This window comes from Haliotis cracherodii, unplaced genomic scaffold (genome assembly GCF_022045235.1).
Source record: "Haliotis cracherodii isolate W230 unplaced genomic scaffold, xgHalCrac1.p SCAF_4, whole genome shotgun sequence".
In the NCBI taxonomy this organism is placed as follows: domain Eukaryota; kingdom Metazoa; phylum Mollusca; class Gastropoda; order Lepetellida; family Haliotidae; genus Haliotis; species Haliotis cracherodii.
Genome location: NW_027266297.1, coordinates 33,975,309 through 34,001,675, shown reverse-complemented (window position 1 = coordinate 34,001,675; position 26,367 = coordinate 33,975,309). Strand labels below are relative to the sequence as shown.

At 38.9% G+C, this 26,367-nt stretch overlaps 2 protein-coding genes across 4 annotated transcripts in view; one reads left to right on the top strand and one right to left on the bottom strand.

The window, feature by feature from the left end:
- The window catches only part of LOC139480469 (uncharacterized), a 59,068-nt gene extending 43,307 nt beyond the window's left edge, over nucleotides 1-15,761 (top strand). For 2 of the 3 annotated variants that reach the window (XM_071263555.1, XM_071263553.1), the window contains 23 exons: nucleotides 116-176; nucleotides 579-853; nucleotides 1,161-1,233; nucleotides 1,846-2,045; nucleotides 2,249-2,291; nucleotides 2,499-2,713; nucleotides 3,202-3,277; nucleotides 3,663-3,952; nucleotides 4,363-4,423; nucleotides 5,022-5,299; nucleotides 5,979-6,039; nucleotides 6,639-6,913; nucleotides 7,261-7,333; nucleotides 8,070-8,260; nucleotides 9,385-9,433; nucleotides 9,782-9,996; nucleotides 10,765-10,843; nucleotides 12,217-12,458; nucleotides 12,697-12,739; nucleotides 13,097-13,259; nucleotides 13,934-14,025; nucleotides 14,404-14,632; nucleotides 15,201-15,285. In XM_071263555.1, the coding sequence (XP_071119656.1) occupies nucleotides 116-176; nucleotides 579-853; nucleotides 1,161-1,233; nucleotides 1,846-2,045; nucleotides 2,249-2,291; nucleotides 2,499-2,713; nucleotides 3,202-3,277; nucleotides 3,663-3,952; nucleotides 4,363-4,423; nucleotides 5,022-5,299; nucleotides 5,979-6,039; nucleotides 6,639-6,913; nucleotides 7,261-7,333; nucleotides 8,070-8,260; nucleotides 9,385-9,433; nucleotides 9,782-9,996; nucleotides 10,765-10,843; nucleotides 12,217-12,458; nucleotides 12,697-12,739; nucleotides 13,097-13,259; nucleotides 13,934-14,025; nucleotides 14,404-14,602 (3,254 nt within the window). In that variant the 3' untranslated portion in view covers nucleotides 14,603-14,632; nucleotides 15,201-15,285. Of the gene's footprint in view, nucleotides 1-115; nucleotides 177-578; nucleotides 854-1,160; nucleotides 1,234-1,845; nucleotides 2,046-2,248; nucleotides 2,292-2,498; nucleotides 2,714-3,201; nucleotides 3,278-3,662; nucleotides 3,953-4,362; nucleotides 4,424-5,021; nucleotides 5,300-5,978; nucleotides 6,040-6,638; nucleotides 6,914-7,260; nucleotides 7,334-8,069; nucleotides 8,261-9,384; nucleotides 9,434-9,781; nucleotides 9,997-10,764; nucleotides 10,844-12,216; nucleotides 12,459-12,696; nucleotides 12,740-13,096; nucleotides 13,260-13,933; nucleotides 14,026-14,403; nucleotides 14,633-15,200 lie in introns of all 3 variants that reach the window. The other variant, XM_071263554.1, reaches the window with a different exon arrangement.
- Nucleotides 15,762-20,489: 4,728 nt separating this feature from the next.
- Nucleotides 20,490-26,074, bottom strand: LOC139479385 (toll-like receptor 4). The gene is made up of 2 exons (XM_071262239.1): nucleotides 26,057-26,074; nucleotides 20,490-23,027 (listed from the first exon to the last, which is right to left on the bottom strand). Exons 1-2 carry the CDS (start codon nucleotides 26,072-26,074, stop codon nucleotides 20,490-20,492), a joined length of 2,556 nt encoding a protein of 851 aa, XP_071118340.1.
- Between the last annotated feature and the right edge of the window lie 293 nt (nucleotides 26,075-26,367).

Here is a 26,367-nt window from a genome sequence, read left to right as displayed (position 1 = left end):
CATTGGGATTTTTTCAGTGGTTACTTTTGATATTTCTTTTCTGAAGATGTAACTTTGAACTCAGCTGTCAATATCATTATCAATAATTTTCTTAATTTGCTTTTGTATTTTCTAGATTGCAGATGTCTGTTCAAGGCTAGTATTTTAACTACAGAGGAATTATCAGGAGATTTTGGGTAAGTCAGAGATGAGGCCCATACAATAGTTAAGCTTTCCCATTATATACTAAAAAAAGGTGTTTTCAACAAACGCAGACATAACAAACCAACTGATACAACAAACTACTTTAGGGTTGAACTGACTTTGTGTCTGAACTAAATATCTCCATGAACATGTCAAGACAAACAGTCCGAGTATTGTTTTGTAAATAATGCCATCAGAGAATTATTACATCTGATGTTAATTGTCCAAAATGAATGCCCACTTCAACAAACTACTTATAAACATGTATGTCTCTATGATCCCGTTTTTTCTCTTCTCTTCCTTATAACATAAATGTCGCTTATGCAAAATATAAAGGATATGAAATAGTAACCAGACTAGTATATATATATAACATGTATATTCTTGTATTCCAGTACCCTGGTAACCAGAGTGTTCTACACAATCACAAAGGACGGACTCGTCCAGGACCCTAATACAGTAACGCCTCCAACACGTCAGGTCTTCTACAACACAGTGCAGGGAGACGCCAGTGTCAACTCCATCTACTCCGGTGCCACACTCATCCCTTACAGCCAGCACCACGATGTGTTCCTGAGCAAGGTGGTGGACATGAGCAGTGACGAGGGGCAACAAGTCCTGGATCAGATCAGATTTACCTGGAACACATGGAGAAACGCCGACCAAGCAGGTGCGCAAAGATTTGCCTTATTTTGGATAAAATGATTTTTAATAAATTTAAAGCGACAAAACCTATTTCCATAATCATAAGAAATCTCCGGTAAAAGCAGAGTAAACTCTTCGATTCTGCATGTGTTTATGAAGCACTATCAAACTGTGCCAGTACTTGCGAAAACATGGATATAGTCAGTTTCATACTTATGCCATATTACCCTTGTCTTGTGAATTACATTATCGTTTCACATGATGTGTTGACATTCCCAGGTTATCTTGAAACGAACTGAATTAGATGAATAAAGGAAATGTGTTATTTTCAGTACCTGAAAACCTGAGGAATGCTCCAGTCGAGATCCGACCACTTCGACCACTGCTGTACTACACACAAGACGGGTAGGACTACAGCGCCTGTTATCATACGACTCTCTTTTCCACTGGGGGGCACGGGTGGCCCAGTCGTCTAAGGCGCCGCGATTTGCTGTGAAGAGTTGCGTCCCTTGGCCACGCCAGAAACCTATAATTGTGGGTTCGAATCCTGGTTCGCCCCGATTATGTTTCTAGGTTTGTCAGCACCATACCCGTGCTCGTGGGTTTCACCGAAGTGGTAAACGTCTGAGACCTGCATCACTTCGGGCTTTCCTCCCACATTAAGCTGACACGCCACGATATAACTGGAATACTGTTAAAAGTGGCGTTAAACCCAACTCACTCACTCACTCTTTTCCACAGATCCAAATGTATCAAATGTTTCTACATAATTGCAATAAGGACTGTTTGCACTTCATGACATACGTTTGGAAATTGGCTTAACCAAGAAAGCGGGGCATTCTGGATAATTAAGGGTTGGTTTCTACGAGCAACACTCTGATAAGCTCTTTGTTGAGTAATTGTTTAATCTTTTGGTAACTGGATACAACAGGTTCATGGAAAAGAAATTGATACACTTTCACTCCAACTAGCTTTGAAGGGATATTTTTTTAAGTTACATTTCATTCATTTCTTCAGAAAAAGGCTGACAAAACTCGAGTATTTCGTCATTTTGAATGGCACCAATGTCATTGGACCTCAACCACAGACAGAGAGGGTCACAGTGAAGGGCCCGCTATTCTGTGATTGCAAGGCAATTCCGGTTCCGTTCATTGAAGTCAATGGTCTCCTTTCATCAGATCAGCTTAAGAGCCTTGGATCTAGCCTCAACCCCTCAGGTCAGTTAACGAATAAATGCATGTGATACCAATACTAGGATATATTATCTTATTGAAAACAGCCCACATTGAAATGAATCTTTCCAATTTTCACTAGACTATTGCAAATGGTATTAATATGCATATAGTAAGGCATTATGCATTTTAATAAATGGGAGTACTTCATTTTATAATTGTTGACGATATGCTATATTTTGTTTCAGATGGATCTGACACTATAAGCGAACTTTTCATCACTTCCAATAAGTAAGTTTTAAACTGCATATTTTATAAATGCATATTTAAGAGAGTATAAAAGTCTAGAAATATGTGACTCTTTAATATTACAAATTTCTTAATATATCTAGTTTTGCCATAAGCAAAGTAATACCTCAAACTGATTAATGACTAAAATACATATAGTTATATAGTCAATGAAGAATTTTATAAGTTACATGTGTTCCTCTTTTACAGCGAACCAGTAACACGTGTGTACTACCTACCCCAAATATCAGGACCGGATGTGATGTCAACAGCCGTTAGTCCGCAGAGAGTAAATCAAATATTGACCAATCAGAACTTGGAAGAGCCTACACTGCCAACTGAAAAGACCTTCACCTTGAACTTTGAAGGAAGCGTTGGAAATGATAAGAGAGCACAAATCCAACAGACCATTAAAAATCTTTGGAGTAAGTTGATACATGTATGTGTGCACTTAGTGACATCTGCTGGTCCAACCCATGATGGTCGTAAAAGGCGACTTTGCTTGTAATAAGAGGCCACTAACGGGATCAGGTGGTCAGGCTCGCTGACTTGGTTGATGCATGTCATTGTATCCCAATTGCCTGGATCGATGCTCATGATGTCGATCACTGGATTGTCTGGTCCAGACTCAATCATTTACAAACTGCCATCATATAGCTGGAATATTACTGGATTGTGGTGTTAAACAACAAAACAAACAAATTTTCACTCAAAATATTCTAACAAATAACTGAAATATTCATTTACTTGTATTTTTCCACAAAGGCATGCATAACTTACATATTATTATGTGTATTAGTTATGATGTATTTAGACCACTCAGAAAAAACAAATATAACACCAATCTTATAATTTAGATCATCAGAATATACTTTACCCTACAAGGTTTATAAAAAAAAATTCTGCATTTCAGTTGGTACTTTCAAAATCCCCTCTGATGCCCTGTCTGTTAACATCAAAAGCCTAGACGACGGTTACGTCAGTTCAAGGTATGGTGGCTTAGATAGATATAACATCTAGCAATACTACAACTGCAGTTTCTATTCAGCAGTACTTCCTTATGTGGGCCCGGCCCTTCAAAAACCATGTTTACTCTCTGTAACACAAATTTTCTAAATAAATGTAATAACAATGACAGTTATTTACTCAATTTCACACATGGCGCTACAAATATGATTCCAGTGCTTAACCCAAACTGAGAATGGACCGATTTAAACTTGATCATTCATAGGTATTGATAGATAATACAATCATGCCGATCACGGAAGAAATGGATTATTTCAAGATAAATACATTTATGTATGTAGATGGACCATCAGTTCGCTGTCCTTATTACTTCAGTATTCATTCATAGAAGAAAATCTATTTTTTTAGCAATGCCCCTGTGACCAGAATGACCTACACTGTGTCCATCCGGGGAGCTGACTCCCGATGGACAAGGTTTGAGGGCGTGGACCCGGCTCGATATTTCACAACGCCAGATCTTGTCGTTTTTGGAGGTGAAATAACTAGAAGAGGATCTGGAACAAGTACGTCAACAACAATGCCTACACCTGGGCCGATGTACCGTGTTGGGGGTATCTATTTGAAAGGAAACATTAACGACCTCGATCAGCCAGCAATAGAAGCCTCATTACAGAGGGCCATGGACAGAATCAACAGTGGTGAGAGGAACTACGTTCTTTATAATGGCAAGATTAATTTGCCCTCGAATAGTATTTTAACTACTAAGTGCACACATGTGTATATAAAACCTTTATTTCTGTCAATTGATATTGATAAGTCTCATATATTTGTCTATATCAGTATATATATAAGTCTCATATATAACAATCACGTAGAATGTGTATGTCCTGACATATATAGTGTGGAAACGATTGCAAAGACACAATCTCTTTTTAAATTTTTGTTGTGCATTTATGCCTCCATTATTTGATTTTTTCACAAATTAGAGTGGTTACCTATTAAATGTTACATCCTTGAAATTTAATGTTAAAGATGTTTAAGAATCAGGATCAATAAAACATGTTTAAACATTATGTATTACAAATGTGTATTTGTTCACTTTCTGTAGGATCATCCTGCTGTGTAAAGATAGATATTCTGAAGCGGACAAACTATATTAACCCTGCAGAGTAAGACATTGTTACATTCAGCAGTTATAACAGTATCTGACATACACTTATAAGTTGGTATGCCGATACATATGTGCTTAACAGACCACAATAATCCATTACATAAATGAGACTGACATGGCGAACTTCAGCGATTCTCTGAGACTGTTTGGATACTTAGTGGTTAATGCAATGAGTTGATTAATTCCCTTCTCCCCCATGCGTGTCATGATATTGCTATGTGGCATAAATAGTGCTAAAAGCAGCGTAAAAACCAACTCCACTCAGACAGTCTTGAAAAGGGGGCATTTGACAAATCTTCTTGAGTCTATGATGACTGCATGTTTTGTGGTTGTTTGCCTCACATACTAAATACAAAAATACCTTAGTCAGTGTAATCACTGTATAATCAAGGGTAATATGTTGAATGGATCAATCGGTGGTAGTGTAGCCCTATGTTTGAAAGAATCGTTCAGTACCCTCCAACAACATGTACAATGGGTGTCCCTTCTGTGATATGGCTGACCTATTGCTAAAAGCACAGTTCCCAAATAAATGGCTTGCATTATATAAACTAAATAGAAAGGAATTGTCACTAATTGCATTTCTATTCCTGCAGAGAGACAGTTGTAGGCTACCGGTACAACATGACCAACTCAACTGGAGGAACGGTGAACGAACTCACCCCCGAACAAAGCAGAATTTTGACTAATGAGCTTAACAGAGAACTCCAGAATGTGCCTCAGTTCCGATGGAATGGGGTTGCAGTGTACACTGGCCCCTCCGGAGGGCTCAGGAACCTGGGAATCACCTACAGCATGTCCATCACTGGAACAGTCCCGGACAGACAAAACATCATTGATGCCATTGAACAGTCTTGGAGAAATACCTATCCTGGTAAAAGCGTTTTTCTTACAAACTGTAAATGTATATTTTTGAGAGAATGAACATTAAATGTGGTCGCATGGTAGCATTAAATACAGGAAACTACGTTAATAACAAACATGTCTATAACATATTGTTTTTTTGGTCCCATCCATTTGCTGTATATATGCTGTAGATGTGTTTATAACAAACTATGGTTATAACGTTCTAAATTTAGGGGACCCTTTGAGTTCGTTATAACCGTTGTTTACTGTATACCAAACTCTTGTTGTCTCGAGCATTGCAATGTCGAAGTATTCTTAAATCAAGGTTACCAACGGCCTGTTTTGAAACACCATATCAAACATTGTTCTTGTAACTTGACCCAACAGGAATCGATCTATATAGCATTACTTATTGTGCCTCTTACGACATTGTGTTAATAATGTTGTGTTGTGTTGTGTCTGTGTAGCTGTAGTGTTTTGTTTTGCCCTCTAAACATACCTTTCTTAATCCTCACATAAACCATGTCCTCTCCGCATGCACTGCCTCCATGTCATTGCCATCAAATGTTTGTATTCCTACTTTTGTTTTCCTTTCCTTCATTGCTTTCTGTCTTGTGCGTGTTCGTAATTAATGTTACACAATGTGTACCGTCCGCAATGTTTCAAATCAGTATAAATAATATCTCATGTAAATTCTACTTTGACAGACTGTGGTTGCCAGTTCAAAGCTGATATCTTTCTAACAAAACAACTCTCCGGCGATTACGGGTAAACTTTGAACTTATACATGGAAACTAAACGAGTGTTGGGTCATTATCTGACTTGTACCTTCCCAGAACCAAGGAGACGATTCATGGTTGTGTAGTTACCGTATCTGACGTAATAAGCACCCAGGGCGCTCTCAATATTAGAAATTTGGGGCTCTTATCAGAATATTATTTTGGTGAAAAAAACAGAGTTGAAAGATCGTAAATTTCGTGGTTAATGCTGACAGCCTGACATGTTTATGTGAATAAGTAAGTCGTGTGTCAATCGGAAGGGGTGCTAATTGGGATTGTTCAGTAGCCAATATAGCAAATATCGCAGTGGGCGCTTATTACATCAAATAAGGTAACCCTTAATCTGCTTGTCGTAAAACATATTCCATGATATATTAGAACAAGATTCTATGATTTTAATTGTTTCTTATATAAACAAAAAAAATCACATTTGGAATATACTGTTTAGATCTTGTTTTATCACACGTTTCATAATTATTATAAGTTATTCTACTCAGATTACATTTAATTTAAGATACAGATTGAAATGAATTATGTTAATTACGTCTATTAAAATGTTCATAACTGTTCTCTCCCGCCAAATTTCAGCATGGTCGTGACCAGAGTATATTACACCATCACACGGGATGGACAAGCTCAGAATGCTGAAACTGTCCCCTCCCCTCCCCGAGAAGTACTCTCGGCAGCTGTAGACAACGACAAAACACTGAACCCCCTGTACTATGGGTCCACCCTACTTCCCTACGACCAACATCACAGTGTGGTGCTCAATAGGGTTGTTGATATGACCAGTGAACAGGGTCAAGAGGTCTTACGCACATTGCAGACAGAATGGAAGAGATGGCAGAACACAAACAGTGCAGGTATGTAAGATGTTGTTCCACTAGATTTACGTGATGTGGTTGGTGGTTAGGGCTATGGAGAAATATTTTTAAGAAGTAAATACTCAAATTACACATTTTATAAGACAGAATCGTTACGTGTTGGTTCAGAATTTTGATATAGTCAACTCTATTCAATTCAACTGGATCTGAAGCGTATTTATGCTCCCAATTGTTTTGGATGCAGTAGGTGTATTTCATGATTTCGGAACATTTATCTGCAAGTGTGAAAATGCTGATACATTAGAATCAATATTTTACAGTTCTTGTCATTGTTTTTATCTTGTTTACTCCAAGTGGTGTGTATACATGTAGGTATATTTATTCAGTTCCAGACAATCTACGTGCACTGCCTTTGGAAATTTTGCTACTGCGACCTCAGAAATACTACACACAAGCGGGGTTAGTATTAATTGATATAAGAGAGCTATGGGATCAATCGTAAAGAACAATGAAGAACGAATCGTGGTTTCTTTCATGATAAAACATTGTTCTGTCATGACATCATTTCTGGAGATTCGAACATGTGCATGGAAAGTCATGATGTCGTAAATGGGGCGACACTATTTTTTAGAAGGAAGTGTCTCGTGAGTTGTTCCCCATAGATGTAGCTGGACAGTGCAATGAACGCAATGGCTAAATACTGGCATCCAAAAGTGGGAGAGATATTACAATCGGTATTGGGAGAAAAGGTGCAGATAATCGACGTGACAATTGTAAGAATACCAACCTTAACCCCCATGTACATAAAATGGACTTGTCCAACATTGCCAAGGTTTGGTTGTATTAGGGGTGTCATCATTAATTAAATTAGGGTAAATATTTTTAAAGCTTGTACAATTTATTGACATCCTTAAAAAGACTTACAAAATGTTGATATCTCATATAAGAAATAAGCAACTGGAACGAGTCGTTTATTTCTTAAATATAACACACCGGTGCTACTGGTATTAACACTGGACAAAATAAATCGTGAGGAAAAAATGAGTTGTTCCGATAACAAATGTCTTGAAGCAGTTGCCGAAACAATAGTCCCTCACCACAAATCCTATCCACGTTGATCGGTAAATGTGATTATCTGAATAGGAATATCAAAAAATAATTTGTTGCTCACTCTATTACCTCTTTTTATCTTCAGCACTTCCGTAACCAACGTTGAATATTTCGTCAAACTTGGTGATCGATACCTGATTGGACCAGACACCAGCATCAATTTGTCAGGCGGCATCTTTTGCGATTGTGACGCCATCCCAGTACCTTTCGTAGATGTGAAAGGACAGCTACAGTGGTCGAAGTTGCTTGAACTAGGAACTAGTCTCAACCCTGCAGGTAAACAATTTAATCATGGCGAATTTGTTTTCACTTCGTAAAGTTATCTGCATGTTATCCGATAGTCCAGTCAGTACATGCACCCGTTGGGGTGTGGTGTGGTGGCTTTGGTGACCAAGTCGTTTAAGGTGCTGGATTTGTTGTGCAAAGCTGTGTCTTTAGATTGTTGGTTGTTGGTTCGATTCGATTCAGATTCGTCAGATGTCTCCAGAATCATACCAATGCTCATGGGTTTCACCAAAGTGGTAAACACCTAAGACCGGAGTCACTTTCTCCCACAATAAGCTCACACACAGTGGTACAACTGAAATATTTGAAATGCTTTGTAGGTAAAACCTTGATAGTCATTTAGAAATCGTATTCGTTATAACCACATTTTATTGTGGATGTGTTTTTGCAACCCTGATGTAAATACATTTGTCAATGCAAGAGAATAACCATTCTAGATTTTCTGCTGATACAGTTACGATAAGTTGAATACAGTCCAAAAGGATGCTGACGTGGACCCCATATTTAATCATCACTCGTTATGCTACAGATTCCCAGTCACCCAAACATGAATAATCTTGTATCTTTAACTGATGAGTGAGTGAGTGAGTTGGGTTTAACGCCACTTTTAACAGTATTCCAGTTATATCGTGGCGTGTCAGCTTAATGTGGGAGGAAAGCCCGAAGTGATGCAGGTCTCAGACGTTTACCACTTCGGTGAAACCCACGAGCACGAGTATGGTGCTGACAAACCTAGAAACATAATCGGGGCAAACCGGGATTCGAACCCACAATCATAGGTTTCTCGCATGCTCAAGGGACGCAACCCTGCACAGCGAATCGCGGCGCCTTAGACGACTGGGCCACGCGTGCCCCCCTTTAACTGATGAAGATATAGGAATAAGTTCGGTTTTGAGTCTGGTTTTACGCCGCTTTAAGCAATATTCCAGCAATATCAGGGGACTCCAGAAATGGGCTTCACACACTGTACCCATGTGTTGAATCGAATCCAGGTCTTAGGTGTGACGGGTGAACGCTTTAACCACTAGGCTACCCCACCGCCCCTTTTGGATATGTACTTACTGGGCCATATATATGTATAACAGTATTATCCTGATGCTATACATTTGTTTCAGACACTACTGGCTCAACTGTGGATAGACAAATGTTCTTAGACGGGAATGGGTAAGTTGTTTGGTTTAGTTGTTCATAAAGTATGATTAGCGACAGATAGTCGTATGGTTAATATATAGCATTGACATCTTGACCAGCTGTACTCACAGTTCGAGTAGGTTAACACATGGTTTATATCTTTTGCTCTGATCTTGGTTTCCAACAGTTTTACTATAAATCCTGAAGTCTTGGTTATATAAATATTATTAGTCCTAGTATTAACAGCGAAGCAAGGATAGAGGGCGACCTCAAAACCAGCAGATTCATTTTTATCTCGTTATTGGGTTCTGCTAATTTCGTTTTCGTGAGTTGCATCCTTTAAGAATGTTTAATCAACAACTGTCATTGTTATATTACTAGGGAACCAGTTACACGGGTGTTCTACAGACCGGCAATAGAGGATGGAAACGTTCAGTCAACCGCACTGAAGCCGGAAAGGTTGGATGAAATTTTAACCAATCACAACCTTGAACGCCCTTCACTTCCAATAAAGAAAACATTCACCTTTAATTTTGATGGCAGCCTCGGCGATGACAAAAGAAATACAGTTGCGGACGGTCTCCTGAACGCCTGGAGTAAGTCATTTGGTTACATTTGAAAGAGTTGAAAGATTAGTAGTGGCGCTTACTTATTCTCTCCATGCAGAACAATTCTTAGAACAAAATCATTCCCGGAATCAAAAGAAATATTTCTGGAAGCAGAGTCCATTGCACGATTCCAACTCAAAACAGTTCTTTTTTTTTTGGTAACACCCAGTATAATTAATAAAAGTGTAGGCAGATAAACATATCAACTTCAAGGGAGGCAGATACCTTCCATTACACGATTCCTTCGTGGATGTCGGGGACAAGAGAACCCCATGACACCTCATGATTAAAATGGACGTAAAGTATAGCAAACATGGGATGACTACAATGCGATGTGATCAGTTACGTAAACTGCTTTGCAAAAGAAAGTATACACCGATGTGTGTTGTGGCTAATACTGAAACAAAAAAACAATGGTTATTCGATGGTGATGTATTCCTTACGTTTTGGGTCTAAAGAATTTGCGGCGTTTTTTCAGCTTGTATAACATTTTGCTAACGTTTGTAATTTTAGGTCAAATCCAGTTTTGAAGCGTATACTTACTTTTGCCTGGCAGTTTACTATGAAGAGTAACCATATAGACTCCAAGCGCTGACTTTGAGGATTGTATTATATTGAGATAGTTGGTCTTACCACCATAGGGTGCCAGGATGTACCTGTAGGTAGAATTTGGAGTAAGCCCACACTTGTAGAAACTAGTTGGTCCTATTGGGACATTTGGGAACTATTGTTACATATATTTTCTGATTTGTGCAGGTAGCAGTCTGGGGATCCCCAAAGAAAATGTATCAGTCGTGGTCAGTGACATGAACGACAATTTCTACAGTACAACAAGGTATGGCTGTTTCTTCTCTCGTACATGGTATGTCATGTAACTGTATTGTGTAGTCCCATTTTACCACGGATGAAAAAAGGAACATATTTTCAATTGGTTTATCATTGAAGAGGTGAGGAGGTGAAATTAGGTTTAACGTCACGTTCAAGAATGTTTCACATATATTTTGATGTGTATCACTGACAAATAGCGAGTACCACACAAGTATAAAGTCACACACGTACCTTCTATTCGTGCAACCGCTTGTTCCTACAGCAAAAGATACACATAATACAATAAAAGCATAATACACATACTGTATTCGACGTAATAAGCGCCCCGCCCTAACAATCGCCCACAGCGATATTTGCTAATATATTGGCTAGTGAACAATCCCAATTAGCACCCCTTCCGATTGAACAATGCACACAAGACCTATTTATTCGTGTATAATACGCACTCGTGGGTAATACGCACCCTCACTTATGGGCAATTAAATTCTGGAAAAATATATCTGTTGTATATAAACATTTCAGGCTGTCAGCATAAACCACGAAATTTATCTTTCAACTCACCAAAATGATATTCTAATAAGAGGCCCCTATTTCTAATTTTGAGAGTGCCCTGGGTGCTTATTACATCGAATATGGTACTGAATATTTGTGACTCGCCATGAGAAAAAGGGACCTTGTAGGTAAAAATCGCCAGATAGATCTATGAGGATTGTACAACAATATCTTATTTTTCTTGTTAGGTAGTAATGTAATAAAAGCATTAATCAAAACATTTTAGCATGCATTTCTACTTTCCATTAATCACGCCGTGATATGACTGGAATAATGTTAAAAGCGGCGTTAAACCCAACTCACTCACTCACTCACTCACTTTCCATTAATCAGTCATTATATCTAAATTATTGCAAGTTATTATTTCAAAACTGAAAATGGGATTTTGCAGAGAATTGGTCCACGTTTGATGTCAAGTATCTCTGTAATGGATAAGAATTGAAACTTGTGCATTGTGTTCCTGGGTTCCTGAGATACTGTAGTTTTCAAATATAATGAGAAGTCATAATGTGATCTTTTACCCATGAGGTCCCTTATCTCATGGTAGGTCAGGGGCGGTCGGGTAGCCCAGTGGTTAAAGCGTTCGTTCGTCACGCCAAAGACCCGGGTTCGATTCATGGGTACAATATCTGGTGTCCCCCGCCGTGATATTGCTGGAATATTGCTAAAGGCGGCGTAAAACCAAACTCACTCACTCACTCATTGTAGGTCCCATTTGTGTGTATCATGTCTATTCTGTGTAAACTGTGTGTATTTTATGTAGACCATGTATTCGAGAGTATGTGACTTACAAAGACTTTGTGTTATCTCATCACTAATTGTCCTCAGTGCTGACCAAGTGACGCAGGTGACGTACACAGTGGCCCTTCTGGGAGGCGACTCCCACTGGACGCGGTTTGAAGGGGTGGACGCAGGAACTCTGGGTCAGAAATTCAGTACCACCCCTGAAGTTACTCCATGTGGATGCTTAGCCCGCGAAGGTCGTGAGATAATGGTAACAGGCGTTGTGGGTAATGATACTACTGGCCTGGAAACTGCTCTCACTAAAGCCTGGATGCAGGCCAACCCAGGTAAGCCAAGCTAATCATTGTTCAGAAACTACTTAATCATATCCTGTATTTCTCTCATGTCACCAAGAATGTTTCTTATCAAGAGTGTTACTATCGCTGACTGTATGTAAATAAAAGGAACAAAAACATTTCCATAATCATAATCCCTCTCTACCAAAAGCAGACTCCATTGTAGGATTCAGATTATATCATAAGCATGTGTTTTGTCAAATTACTTTGAAATGTCATTACTTTTCAGATTATACTGGTTCGCTGACAGTCGGAATCAAGAAGGTTGAAGGGTGAGTAAAACGTTTATTGCCCGAACCGATGTATAATGTTAAATTACATTCTGATTCATGTTATAAGGATTTGAAACATGCTCATGATCTCTCACAACTCTCTGTCTCTGTCTCTGTCTCTATCTCTCTCTCTCTCTCTCACACACACACATATATATGCGCACACATACATACACAAATACAGTTACCAATATGGTACCTTCCGTAATCACGCATTAGATAATTCAAATATAATATAGTTCAGACGTAGTTTACAAGAGGCAAAACTAGGACCAACCTAATCGTATGTTTGTAGTTGAGTGTATCCTCTGCACATGAGTTATAGATTTCAAGTTCATGAAAATCTTTTCATCACAGGGATGCGCCAACAAAACTCCGGTATATTGTGACACCAGCCGGAGGTCCATCAGCTTTTACAGAGAATGACTTGACAACACCACAAGATGATCTGATAGGAAATGAAATATCCCCCTTAGACTTAACAGTTTACAAGGGGAAAAATGACGATGAGTCAAATACGGTGAGTGAGAGCGGTACCTATGAACATGCTATAACGACTGTTAAAAAACTCATATATATACACATTTATATACACATCGGAGACTGATATGCCTTCTTGGTTTTGGTTTCATACGTAGCTGAATACAAGTGTAGTTTGCTTACTGTTCACTGGATATCGACTTTCGGCAAGGTTTTTAAGAAATGTAAAGTGATTTGGGGTAGTCCAATTGATGATACATTTATTCTCAAACAATTTAAGATTCCAACCAAGAGTTTTATATTCCTATACATCAACATTGACTTAAGGAAGAGAATTTATGGATGTCAATTTCTTGATAATGAGGAAACACAACGTTTCGGAGTATATGTTTACTCCTTACGTCTTCATTCACCTGACGAAGTAGTAAACATATACTCCGAAAATGTGTATTTCCCCATGCTAAAGAAGTTGACATTCATAAATTCTCTTTCTTATGTGTTTCACTGCTAAATGGCATTGAAAGACTTAACATTGACTTATGTCTTCTTTCTTTCCCAGGACTCACTTGCTCAAAATGATGTTAGTGCTACGACTATCGCAAATCTGTTAGAGCATCCGAGTTAAGATCGTCTCGTCGTAGCGCTAAGATCGCTTTATGCAAGTTGACCCGGACTCCACACATCAACATTAACTGACTTCTTCACTCTTTTCAGTCTGACTGGGCCATTCCACTTGGGATCGTCCTTGGTCTACTATTGCTATTGATTATCATCATAGTGATCGTGTTGGTGATACGAAACAGAAGGTGAGTAGTCCTTATAATAGTGTAGGTTCACCTGCTTCATCTGTAGCTTGTTCTGCTTCAATTAATTGTTTGTCATCGAGCCACCTCAGCTCTCTTACCATGTCACCCATCTTATTCTGGATATCACTGTCTTAGAGATGGTGTTTTCTGGAACATGTGTGTCAAGAATTGTCACTCACATAGTCACATTTTCTAGAAGTCAACCTGTCACATTTCGTCAAAGTTTGCTTACACCTCCATGGTAATGCCTTGCAGTGCTACTTCGAGTTATGAAGTGAAATTCAGAAGGAAGCATTGTTAAACTGGGTCATTCCGTGCCGAGCTTCCTGTCTTGCTTGCAACTGCGCATGCACAAACAGCTTCCGCTTCCTGTTTCAGACACCGGATGTCGCATACGCTTAAACAGAAACCCGAGGAGTTAAACGGCTATGACAAGCAACATTTCTCAGACGAGCCACACTTTAATAACCCCACCTTTAATATGGAAGATCCTGAAATCTCGGAGGGAAAACAGAGAACCTATATTGTAAATGAGGAACAAACAATGGAAGATATCAAATTAGACAGGAGTACATGACGTGACATACATAATTCATAATGATTGCTTGTGAGTAAATACGTAAATTCTCCACACAGACACTATGTTTTGGACAAAAAGCTTGCGTTTTGAATTCTAGGAGTATATTATATTTGAGTTGTTCAAACATCAATCCATTCGGTATTCATACCCTTCCACAGAATTGTAACGCAAGTTTGCAAAATATATGTTAGTTATTGGTATTATATAATATATATATCTGCACATTGAATTTCATATATACTACATGCTCAGAGATGTTTTAGTCAGTGCTTGTAAGTATTTATTTTATCACCATAGCCTTTTTCATGCACGCTGAAGCTATAAAATCATCGCACCAAATGTTATTCCATATAGGCAAATGTGCAAGTCGTATGTGACTATACCCCAATTAGTTGGCAATTGAAACTTGTCTAATAATGTACAAATCCATATAATCATGACAAGAGAAATAATTTTTAACATGAAACTTTGGTCACTCTCTTATCATAGACAGTATTATAGAGTGTCCGTTCTTACTATTTATTGATGTAATATTTTTACATTAAGCTATATCGTATTATAGCTAGTATGTATAAACATTGATAATTTATTGTAGGAGACGACAAGCTCGAACGATTGAAAATGATGCCTCAAAATTTCAAGAAAGGTCTTACGACAAGGAGCACTTTACAACCCAGCCTGTTTATTTTGAAAACGAGGTGTACTCGGAATCACAAGGATTTTATGTCGTTAATGCTGACGAAAGCAAAAGCAGCCTTTAACTGACAATGTACACAAGATCCTTATTATCATCTCATTCTTTTTCTCAACAATTACATTATGCATTTTATGTCCAATGTTCCATATTTCTTTGTTGTATGTTTTGTTTGGACATTGACTTTTCATAATCTTTTTTTCTCTGAGGAGTCATTTATTGAATCAATTATGTTTATTGATATGTTTCTTACTTCAGCAATTTCGTTTAAATGTTACATGAAATATGTTCAAAATGAAAGAATTACGAAATTGATTCTTTTGTAGAGTGTAAATGGTCTTGCCAAATGAACGCTGGTCGTTCCCTTGATGTCTATGATTGTAATCTAGTCTACATGTATAATACAAGATGTACATATGTTTGTAAATATCCCCGAGCTTTTTTCTAACATAAACCACTTTTATAACAGTTTCCTAGTTTCCTATTTTTTCTATCATTACGTCATGACAGGGGACTGTTGAGTGACCTAGTGGTGAAATCGTTCGCTCACATAGCCGAACAGGCTCTATTCTAATCTGAGTGAAGCCTATTCTTGATGTGTCCCGCTGTGATCTCTCTCGAATGTATCTGAAGGCGGCATTATGCTATACTCTCGCACTCAATTCTTGAAATTAGTGGGGTTGCGAGCCCATTGTGTGGTACTGGTACCGGCAGAACTACTGGTAGAGCAGGACATGCTTGCCCTTTTTGCGAACTTCTGGTGTTTTTGATTTTGAGTGATCAGTTCATATACTATTCATCACTGTTTTCATTTTATGAAGATATTCGAGACTTTATTTTCTGGCATTGACAGTTTGAAGTGTGTGTGTCACCATTATTGTCTAAACTTTACACCCAAACAGTTGGAGCCCAGACACAAGGTAAATTATATTGCAGAACTGGTACCATCTTTTTCGATTCTGTGACCATTTAACCATTGCATGATGACACCTGATGAACAAAGGGCTTGGATGGATGTTGTTTTAATCTCTTTGGATCTACACAGTATTTCACCCACTGGGGACCACGTCTGTGGTCTCGTGGATGGAACGTCTGCTTTCATTGCAGAAGGCCGCTGGTTCGATCCCCCACGGTGTCGTATGAACAGACGTTTAAAGGTGGTATATGTTGTTACCCTGCCTGACATTAGGGAATAAAATGACTACTGGTGGGCTTGGAGTATAATGTGTCTGAGTAGGGTATCCATTTTAGATTGCGGTATGACATCACAATGGGATAGTACTATAAAATAACGGCAGGAGTAGTACTAGTAGTATAGTGCAGGAAACACACACACACACACACACACACACACACACACACACACACACATATACACACATATACACGTTCATGCATGTCACTGTAATAGTGCAATAATCTTAAACGTTACGTTATTAGAATATAGTGAGAACGTAGTTAAAAAGAGACTGCATACATGCACATCACTATATAAGTGCAATAAGCTTGAACGCGACATAAAACCTAACTTGACCTTACCTCGGCTCCATGTGCTGTGTATGACGTCATACAGAAACAGGTCACTCCTTCCGAGGAAGCTTCCCCACAAGGATTATCTGTACCGTGTGTCATCATTGTTTTCCTTTATGTTTGTTTGTTTGTTTGTTTCTTGTTTGACGCCCGCACGGCAAAGCTTCAGCTATATGACTACGATCTGTCAATAATCTACTCTAGACCATACAATCCAGTGATTAACGTCACGGGCATCGATCCACGTAATTTGGATACGACTGCATGTAATCAACTAAGTCGGCAAGCCTGACCTCACTTCTTATTTCCAGCATGTAGGGCAGACCTGACAACCCCTCATCATGACAGTGGAGGAGATTTGCCTTCAAAATGGGGGAGATTTGCCTCCAACGGGGGAGATTTAAAAAAGTGACAATAACACTTGAAGAAGATAATTTACAAGTTTAATTATGGCTCAGATAAAGGCATCATTTTTGTTTTTACTCGCGGGACAATGGAGGAACATTTTAAATTAATGAAAAATGCTGTCTTGCGAGAGAAATAGTCTCTCATGCAGAAGACTGGGAGATTTCATCAAACTGCGGGAGTCTCCCGCAAAATGCGGAAGGGTTGACAGGTCTGATGTAGGGGTCCTATTGTCTAACCCGAATTCCCACGAGTTTCCTTATATGAAGAATGAGGTAGATAACAACTCTAGTCCCATCACACTATACAACACCCAAAAAAAGACTTAAATAGCATGTATCAATATCGTTAGTGTCATACTGATGTCACACGCATGCATCGTTACGCGATGTTATTACTCATTAAGTATATGAGAGCTATTCGGAATTTTTGTTTAAAACAAATGCTATATCTGTCAACACATCCGCATTGCACTGCTAATTGGGTGCATTTTGATAATCACGTGATCTGTTAATATTAACTGATTTTTGTTTTACGCATTTTATGTATTTTATGTATGTGTACTATTTCGGGATAACTCTTTTATATCATATAATGCTTCGTTTTTATAACAAAACGGTACAGAATCCATCGATGTGGCGCTCGCGGTACCAACAGCGGAATCCCTTGAGTTATGTGTTCGGCGTTCCCAGGATTATCTGTTATCTAAATGTGGCGTTCCCGGTACATAACCAAATTGTCAGCTCGTTAACCTTCAACAATAGAATATAACTTCCCTAAAATACATATAATCCGTCATTTATAGCACATTGTTCTCACTTCTTACGGTAAAAGCACACACGATGCATTACTGAAGTCACCAAATCACATCTACTTGCATTCATCACAATATCTTGAATTATTATTATTATTATCATATACCGAACAAAACAATGTTAGGATAATTAAATACTATTTGGGGGGATATGTCTCTGTTGTGAAGACTGAGCACACAATTTCATAAAAAAATATTCCCTGGAAAGATCAGTAATTTTTTTTCTCTTTGTTGTGTTCAGGTTGTACCATCCATTGTTACCTATCGTAATACGTTATCTGTGCCAGAAAACATAAGGCCAGCGACAAAGCGACCCGAAAGTCGCCCTTTACTGCTTGAAGTGGGCGGTGGTGTAACCTAGTGGTTAAAGCGTTCGCTCGTCACGTCGAAGACCCGGGTTCGATTCCCCATCTGGGTACAATGTGTGAACCCATCTCTGGTGTCCCCCGCCGTGATATTGCTTGAATATTACTAAAAGCCGCGCCAAACCATACTCACTCACTACTTGAGGTATATTTTGATATGGCAAATATTTTGATAAGGTGTTCAGAATGTCTGCAGGTAGTGAGAGAGTGTGGTTAAACACCGATTTGAACTGTATGTCAGTTATATCACATGGTGTCAATATGACGTGGCGGAAACACCCGAGATGCAGTACTTAGAAGTTTACCAGGTGAAACCCAGGCACATGGGTATGATCTGACAAACCTGAAAGCATAACTTGAGACAATTGTGGATTCGAACCCACAATCATAGGTTTCTGGCACGAAACTTTGCACACTGAATTCTGGGCCCTTAGAAGACAGGCCCTCGGCAGTTAATAAGAACTGTTATAATATAATTTTAACGTCCATTAAAATAAAGGTAAACAGGCGATTAAAAAGACAATGACAAACATGTTACTATTTTGGAGTTTGTGTTTTAAGGCAATATCGATCAGCCTGATACAAGATCAATTAATCAGGAGGAAAGTACAAAACGCGAAAATGTATTGTATCTGTGAACAAGGTCGTGTGGACCCGTGAAGATCCGGGGTGGAGTAGGCCTTCAGCAACCCATGCTTGCCGTAAGAGGCGACTAACGGGATCGGGTGGTCAGACTTACTGATTTGGTTGATGCATGTCATAGTATCCCATCGGATCGATGCTCATGATGTCAATCACTGGATTGTCTGGTCCAGTCTCGATTATTTACAGACCGCTGTCATTTTGCTTGCATATTGCTGAGTGCGGCGTTGAACAACAAACAAACAAACGCTCTCTTAAGTCCTTTCAGAGCTAGACACTGATTCAACACCACCCCTTAGATTTCTAACTGAAGTAACTTACTCATTTTGAAGGCGAGATGAGTCTTCAAGGTTAAAACAACCCTGATACATTTTATTGTGTTTCAATTATTTTCTAAAATATTGTCGTCACATTGATACTCGTCATTATTTTATCTGCTAGTGATACGTGGCCTCATTTGCAAGATTGATCTCAAGATCTATACAGGTACGCACGTTTTGCTGACAAAAACAAAAACAAGGTCGTGCGACATGGGACCTCACACAAAAACCAAAGAAAACATTATTTGCGTACACGTTTTATTAAAACGGCTCAACACATAACTGTAAACAAGTCCTTAGATTCTCAAATGTACCTAGAACATGAAAATCTTGTAATGTTAAGGTATCATTCGGAAGAGATAAGATTATCTTTTTCGACTACAGAAATCAAGAATGACATCACATGATAAAGAGTTTATCACGCTTGTGTGATTTGGGGAATTGAATATATCCCATATTAGGAATAGACACTATGTAATTAGCTTGCCAAGGCTCGCTAAATAAAATGTTTATTCCTAATACAGGATATACACATTCGCTTGATAACCTATCTGTCAATATAGTCAATTTAAGGCTGAAATAGTATGACTCACACACAACAAAGTAAAATTTTACAGGGATATGTATGTACAACCTTACACCTATTCATTTTTAAGTAAACACACATATACTTTAGTAACGTAAATAATAATAAGCACAAAATGAATATATACAATTCATATGAAGTATATACGTAAATTTTGTTTATAGAGTATGAAATGTAAATCATGAACAAGAATATAGCCAAAGCTGAGATACAGCTCTATTAGCGTGTGAATATAACGCCCATATATTTACCCGCACGTGGGTGTACATAGAAAGTATGGCCACAAGGGTTACCAAGTATGCAGAATCTACATACAATATACATCTTAAAATATATACAGATTGACGAAATAACCAATAAAAACCATACAACTTGGTTCAGTTACCAGCATTGCAAGCACTCTTTCGCTATTACAGGACTGCAAAACCACTTCTATTCCCTTTCCCGTCATTGGTGACGTTTACGTACATCCAGTCTCGTCACCTGGACAGAATCATCAGGAAGAATTGTCACACGAATGTTCAAATCTCATCCCCGAAGGCCTCTCTTCAAGTTCTGCCAAAACACGGCATTCCCCTCCATGTCATCTGTGAACTCCACGTACGAGTCCCGTCTCATCACCTCCACTATATCCATCGGAAGATCCTTCACAGGAATGTCCTCCATGACTACAACCAGCAAGGTGTTCCTTCCAGTGTAGATACTCTCCATCTTGGCCATCTCCATCTCGTATCTACACCAGTAGCTCTTCAGGAAGTTCCTGGTCAGGATCACCACAGTCTTTCTGCTGGAACTGATGGCTTTCAGGATGTTGGCCGCGATGGCTTCTCCCGGGAGAAAGTCTCTATGGTGGATGCACAGACTATAGTTCTCCTGGTCTTCCAGAATCTCGCGCATTTCCCTCACAACGAAACCGCGGTCTTCATCAGCATACGAAATGAAGGCATCAAATTCGAATTCATGTTCTACATCTTCAGCAGGGAGGTATCCTCGATGTCTATTTCGCATTAAGTGGTAAAGATACCTGAGCTTCCACCTGTACCTGAACACAACGCCGGCTATATATAAAGCCAAGACTAACACGATGATGCTAAGAATGCCGATCATCAATCCTACATACGAAGCACATGTTTTTTCAAGTTCAAGAACGATGTCATGTATGTTTGTAAGATTGATATTTTTATGATTAAACATGCATACTAGACCTTGCATGTTAAGAAAGATGTTTGAATTCTTATTTATCCATTGCAAAGATTTTAAAGTGAGACAATTACATTGCAGGAAATTGCCCTGAAAATCAACACTCAAATTCCTACTGTTGAGTCGGTCAATTTGTAATGCCAGATTTATTGGAAAGTCTGCAAATAAATTATGAGAAATATTTACTGTCCTTAAATTATGCATATGTTCGATGTCAGCATTCCAAGATCTAAGATCGTTGTGACTAAGGTCTAAGTATTTAAGGGACTTCAGTAACATGAAATTAGACCTTGTCAGCTCCTGGATCTTGTTATCTGTCAAGTCTAGATGTTCTAATATACTAATGTTAAACTGTATGTCTTTCATTGCATAACCAAGAAAATTCGTCCCAAGCTTTGCTGTTTTCAAACGGCTAAGACTTTTGAAAACTGAATTATTTATATAGTCACAGAAATTATGAGAGAGATCTATTTTTTCTAGGCTTTCAAACCCTTCAATCGGTCCTTCCCATTTTGAAAACAAATTATGAGAAAGATCAAGTTCCTTAAACGTGGAATTGCAAAATGATACTTTTTGTATACGGAAACTCAATTTGGATCTGCTGAAATTGGCAAATATAAGCTTCTGCGGTAATCTAAATGTACAACCTGCATAGTTCATATCCGACCGGGAACCCGACAGTTTCCTGTCTAAATGTATAATATTTTCATGTGAAATACTTAAATTGTGTTGTGTCTCATCTGAAGGAAAACAAGTTAACTCTTTTCTTGAATATTTAAGATACAAATTGTTTTCATTCTGATTGAAAAATTCAGCGGTTGAAGCTGACTGTCCAGAGATATCAGCCCATTCAATCTCCTTCAATCCCTGACCTGTAAGAACATATGGACCAAACAGGAATAGATTATTTCTGCCTGAGAATCTCTTCAACCGAGGTAGAAGTCCTGTAATACCCATGTCAACGACTTCTATGCGATTATCATCGATGTGCAGTTCTTCTAATGTTATGTATTTAAGAGAAGCAAAGTCTTTGCACTTAAGTGCTATGCCTGTTCCACGATGCCTGTGTAGCCTATTTGCTCTCAGAATCCGAACTGTTTTGTTTCTAAGTCCATAGAATGCGCGACCAAGACGAATCAGTCCAAGGTCCACATTGTCAGAAACATCCAAATAATGTATGTCATTGCTTAAGGGCGAAAATGACGATTGTTCAATGTGAATGATTCCACAGTGTACCAGGGAAAGATTTTGCACATTAGACAAGTAGGTAAAACTGTAGTTTCGCACTGTCTCAATATCACAGGTTCCCACGAGAAACAGTGACGTGAGTTTTGTGAGGTGCTTGAAGCCTTTTCCAAATACGAAGTTTTTCAAACCATCTATGTGAAGTTCAGTTAAGTTGGTAAGGTCACTGAATACGGTATCAGGATAACGGTAGTTTTCGTTGCATTCAGTGTTACTTTGGAGAAACAATTGTTGTAACATCTTCTGGTTCCTAAAGAGTCCTTCAGGATAGGAGTGTTCAGACAGTAATAGCTTGTTGTGCGAAAGGTCCAGTATCAGCAAATTTATCAAATGCTCAAAGACATCCCTATCCAAGAATTTCAGTTTGTTGTATGATATATTTAGAGTAGTAAGGTTTGCGTAGGCATCAAAGGATTTCCTTATCAATTCATGAAATGAGTTGTGAGCTAGATCCAAAGTTTGGATTCCGATTGGAAGGGTTTTCGGGACGGTGGTTAGGTTTCGCGAGGAACAGTCGGCGTGTGTTTCTGAGCATGTGCACGGTTCACAGGTATCGACACCACCAGGCTCACCACCCTCACCAGCATCTCCAGAGAGCAGAAGGAATGCAACCAGCATCACCTGAAAACAGATGTTTCATTTACATAACCTTTTTTTATATTATATACTACTCAAAAGACGATCTTTCACATTGCTATAGTTAATATGTCTTGCCATAACTATTTCACTATCTCACTGCTAATTATATACTTAAAGAATTTAGAGAACACCCCAAATTAATTCTTCCATATTACTTTAGTAACTCTAGTGATATGAAAGAATCGTGTGATCTTTAACTTCTTTGGGGTATATAACTACATATAGCAGTGAGATTGGACGACATGGACGAGACCCGTGAAGATCCGGAACAGAATAGGTCCTCAGAAACCAATGCGTGACGTACAAGGTGACAATGCTTGTCGTAAGAGGCGACTAGCGGGATCGGGTGGTCAGGCTCGCTGACTTGGTTGATACAATGTCTTCGTGTCTCATTGTGAAGTTCGATGCTCATGATGCCAATCACTGGATTATCTGGTCCAGACTCGATTATTTACAGACCGCCGTCATACAGATGGAATATTGCTGAATGCGGCGTTAAACAACAAACAAACAACATGGACGACACTGATATCGTCACTGTCGGAAGTTGTGATATCAGAAGTTCAACACACTTGTTGTGGATTAATGTTAGGATTGCCGAAGCGGCACTGCTTCATCATGGCTTGAATGTTGATGAAATACACTTGGAACTTCAACTGTTTGGGTGTTCCTTACCATTTCTTGTCGACGTTATTGTCTGGTTAGATCCTTCTCTATTGATGACAACAAGTTGAAAATATACATACGGGGTTCGATTCGTGCACATTGTTTGAGAGAGTGAGTATGGTTTTACTCCGCTTTTAGCAATATTCCAGCAATATCACGGCGGGGAACATCGGAAATGGGCTTTACACATTGTGCCCCTGTCGGGAATCGAACCTGGGTCTTCGGTGTGACGAGCGAACGCGTTATCCACTAGACTACCCGGCCGCCCCCGTTTGAGAAGAAACAATCACGCAATATCAGTTTGAATTATATAATAAATAGAACATTTAACTATGACTTTCCAACACGATGTCTATCTTATCCCGTGACATGATTACACATTATTATTTTAATTCGTTGCTACGCAATTTATCGCATGGTTTTTAACAAGCCTAGTAAAATATTCCCCTTTGTATCGACACACAATATATAACGTCAACACCAGAGAATAACCAGTCTCAATTATCCGCCGAAACAGATTCCACTGGGCGTAAAAGACAAACTAGGGGTGACATTTACATGAATGCATTATACAGCGCTGACATGCCTAACGTTAAAGGGTTTAGGTGGGGTTTTTTATTTTCATGTTTCACATTTTGGCAACTTTCCCGTGAAGATCTGGGTTAGAATAGGTCTTCAGCAACCCGCGCTTGCCGTAAAAGGTGACTATGCTTGTCCTAAGAGGCGACTAACGGGATCCGGTTGTCAGGCTCGCTGACTTGGTTGATGCATGTCCTCTTATCCCAACTGCATGGATCGATGCTCATGATATCAATCACTGGACTGTCTGGTCCGGACTCGATTATTTACAGACCACCATCATACAGTTGGAATACTGCTGAATGCGGCGTTAAACAAACAAACAAAAAAAAACATTTTGGCAGTTTCATCGCTTCTGTCATTGTACATCTCAGTCGACAGCGGGTGATTCAAAGTCCAAATTACAGAAGACAATAAGGTTCATAACACTATCTGACTGGATCCGATCTTTAAGCTGTATATTTCACACTGTAAGGATATATAATTTGTTGTCGACCGGTCTCAAAGGGTATATGACGTCCCGTCAAGGGGTTAATAGGCTCTCCCACAGGGTACATCACACCATTAACGCCGAGGGATCGGTTGTCAAGAAATGTATCCTACCGGCAAACACCGCTACGAAACAGCGGGGCGCTGCGGAACTTCCGTCCTTGTTGCTAGCTCCGTATGCTATTGTTTACATACAAAATGTCTTCATCCGTCTGGCCAGCGAACCGTTTTACGGTCATTAGTGACAGATAACAGACGACGTAAACCATCCTGAAATATTAACCGGATACCCTCGGATAGGTTCGCTGAAGTGCATTTGATAGGCGTTCGGTTTTATAATTATATCATTGTATTAGCATTGGTAAGAAGTTCGTCATTTCGCAACAGGGTATGTGGAACCTTATACAGTAACAACGGTAACACGAGTATCTAAACACAAGGCAATACGGTAGGGTAGGTGGACGAATGAAGCCGTTTTCAATAGATTTCTATCACCCACCTGCATGTAATTTTACACGCAAGATTTAACTTTTCTCTGACGCTCTAACGGCATATTGACGTTCAATGTATTTTTTCGAGTTCAAATTTCAGCTAAAATAAATTCAGGTGCAAGGGACAATGTTTGTTTGTTTGTTGTTTAACGCCGCACTATATTCCAGCTATATGATGGGGGTATGTAAGTAACCGAGTCTGGACCAGACAATCCAATGATTGACATCATGAGCATAGATCCACGCAATTGGGAAACGATGACATTGTATCAACCAAGTCAGCCGGCCTGACCACCCGATCCCGTTAGTCACCTCTTACGGCAAGCATTGGTTGCTGAAGATCTATTCTACCCCGGATCTCCTCGGGACACAAGAGACAATGTCTTGATAACAGTGATTTCCTACTAACATGTTCATTACGGAAGCCTTTTAGGGTCATTTTCTTCTTGAAATGTCAAGATAATAAGTTACAATATTTACATTATAACTTGAAATTACAACTTAGAATCTTGAAATTTCAACTTTTTGTTTTAAGATACCAAGTTGAAATTTCAAGATATTACCTTGAAATTTCATCTCCGTATCTTGAAATTTCAACCATTTTAAGATACCAAGGAAATTTCAAGATATTAACTTAAAATTTCAACTTAGTATCTTGAAATTTCAACAGAACATCTTGAAATTTCAAGAAAAAAAAAATGTCCCTAAAAGGCATCCGTATGTTCATCAAAGGCGATTGGAAAACATTTAAATGGATTCATTAGTAGTAACAGTGAGAAGTCTTACCTCAGGTAAACTGGCCATGGTTGTGTCACGCCTTAGACCTTGTCGCTACTGCCTCTTCCTTTATGGAGCTTCTATATTTCTACCCCTGAATGGGGCTACCCCAGTCAGCTCTTTGTGTGGTATTTGGGTAGTAAGGTGTTTGGGAAGCATTCAAGCGTTAAGATACTTCCCTGGTTAACTCTTGTTTTGTGTTGACGTTAGCCTGTTTCCTTTTAAATTTAGATATCAATGAATATCGTGACATGAGGATGCAAGCTAGTGATATTCAATAGGGAGAGATGTGAAAATGGATACTTATCTTTTTGTGTATT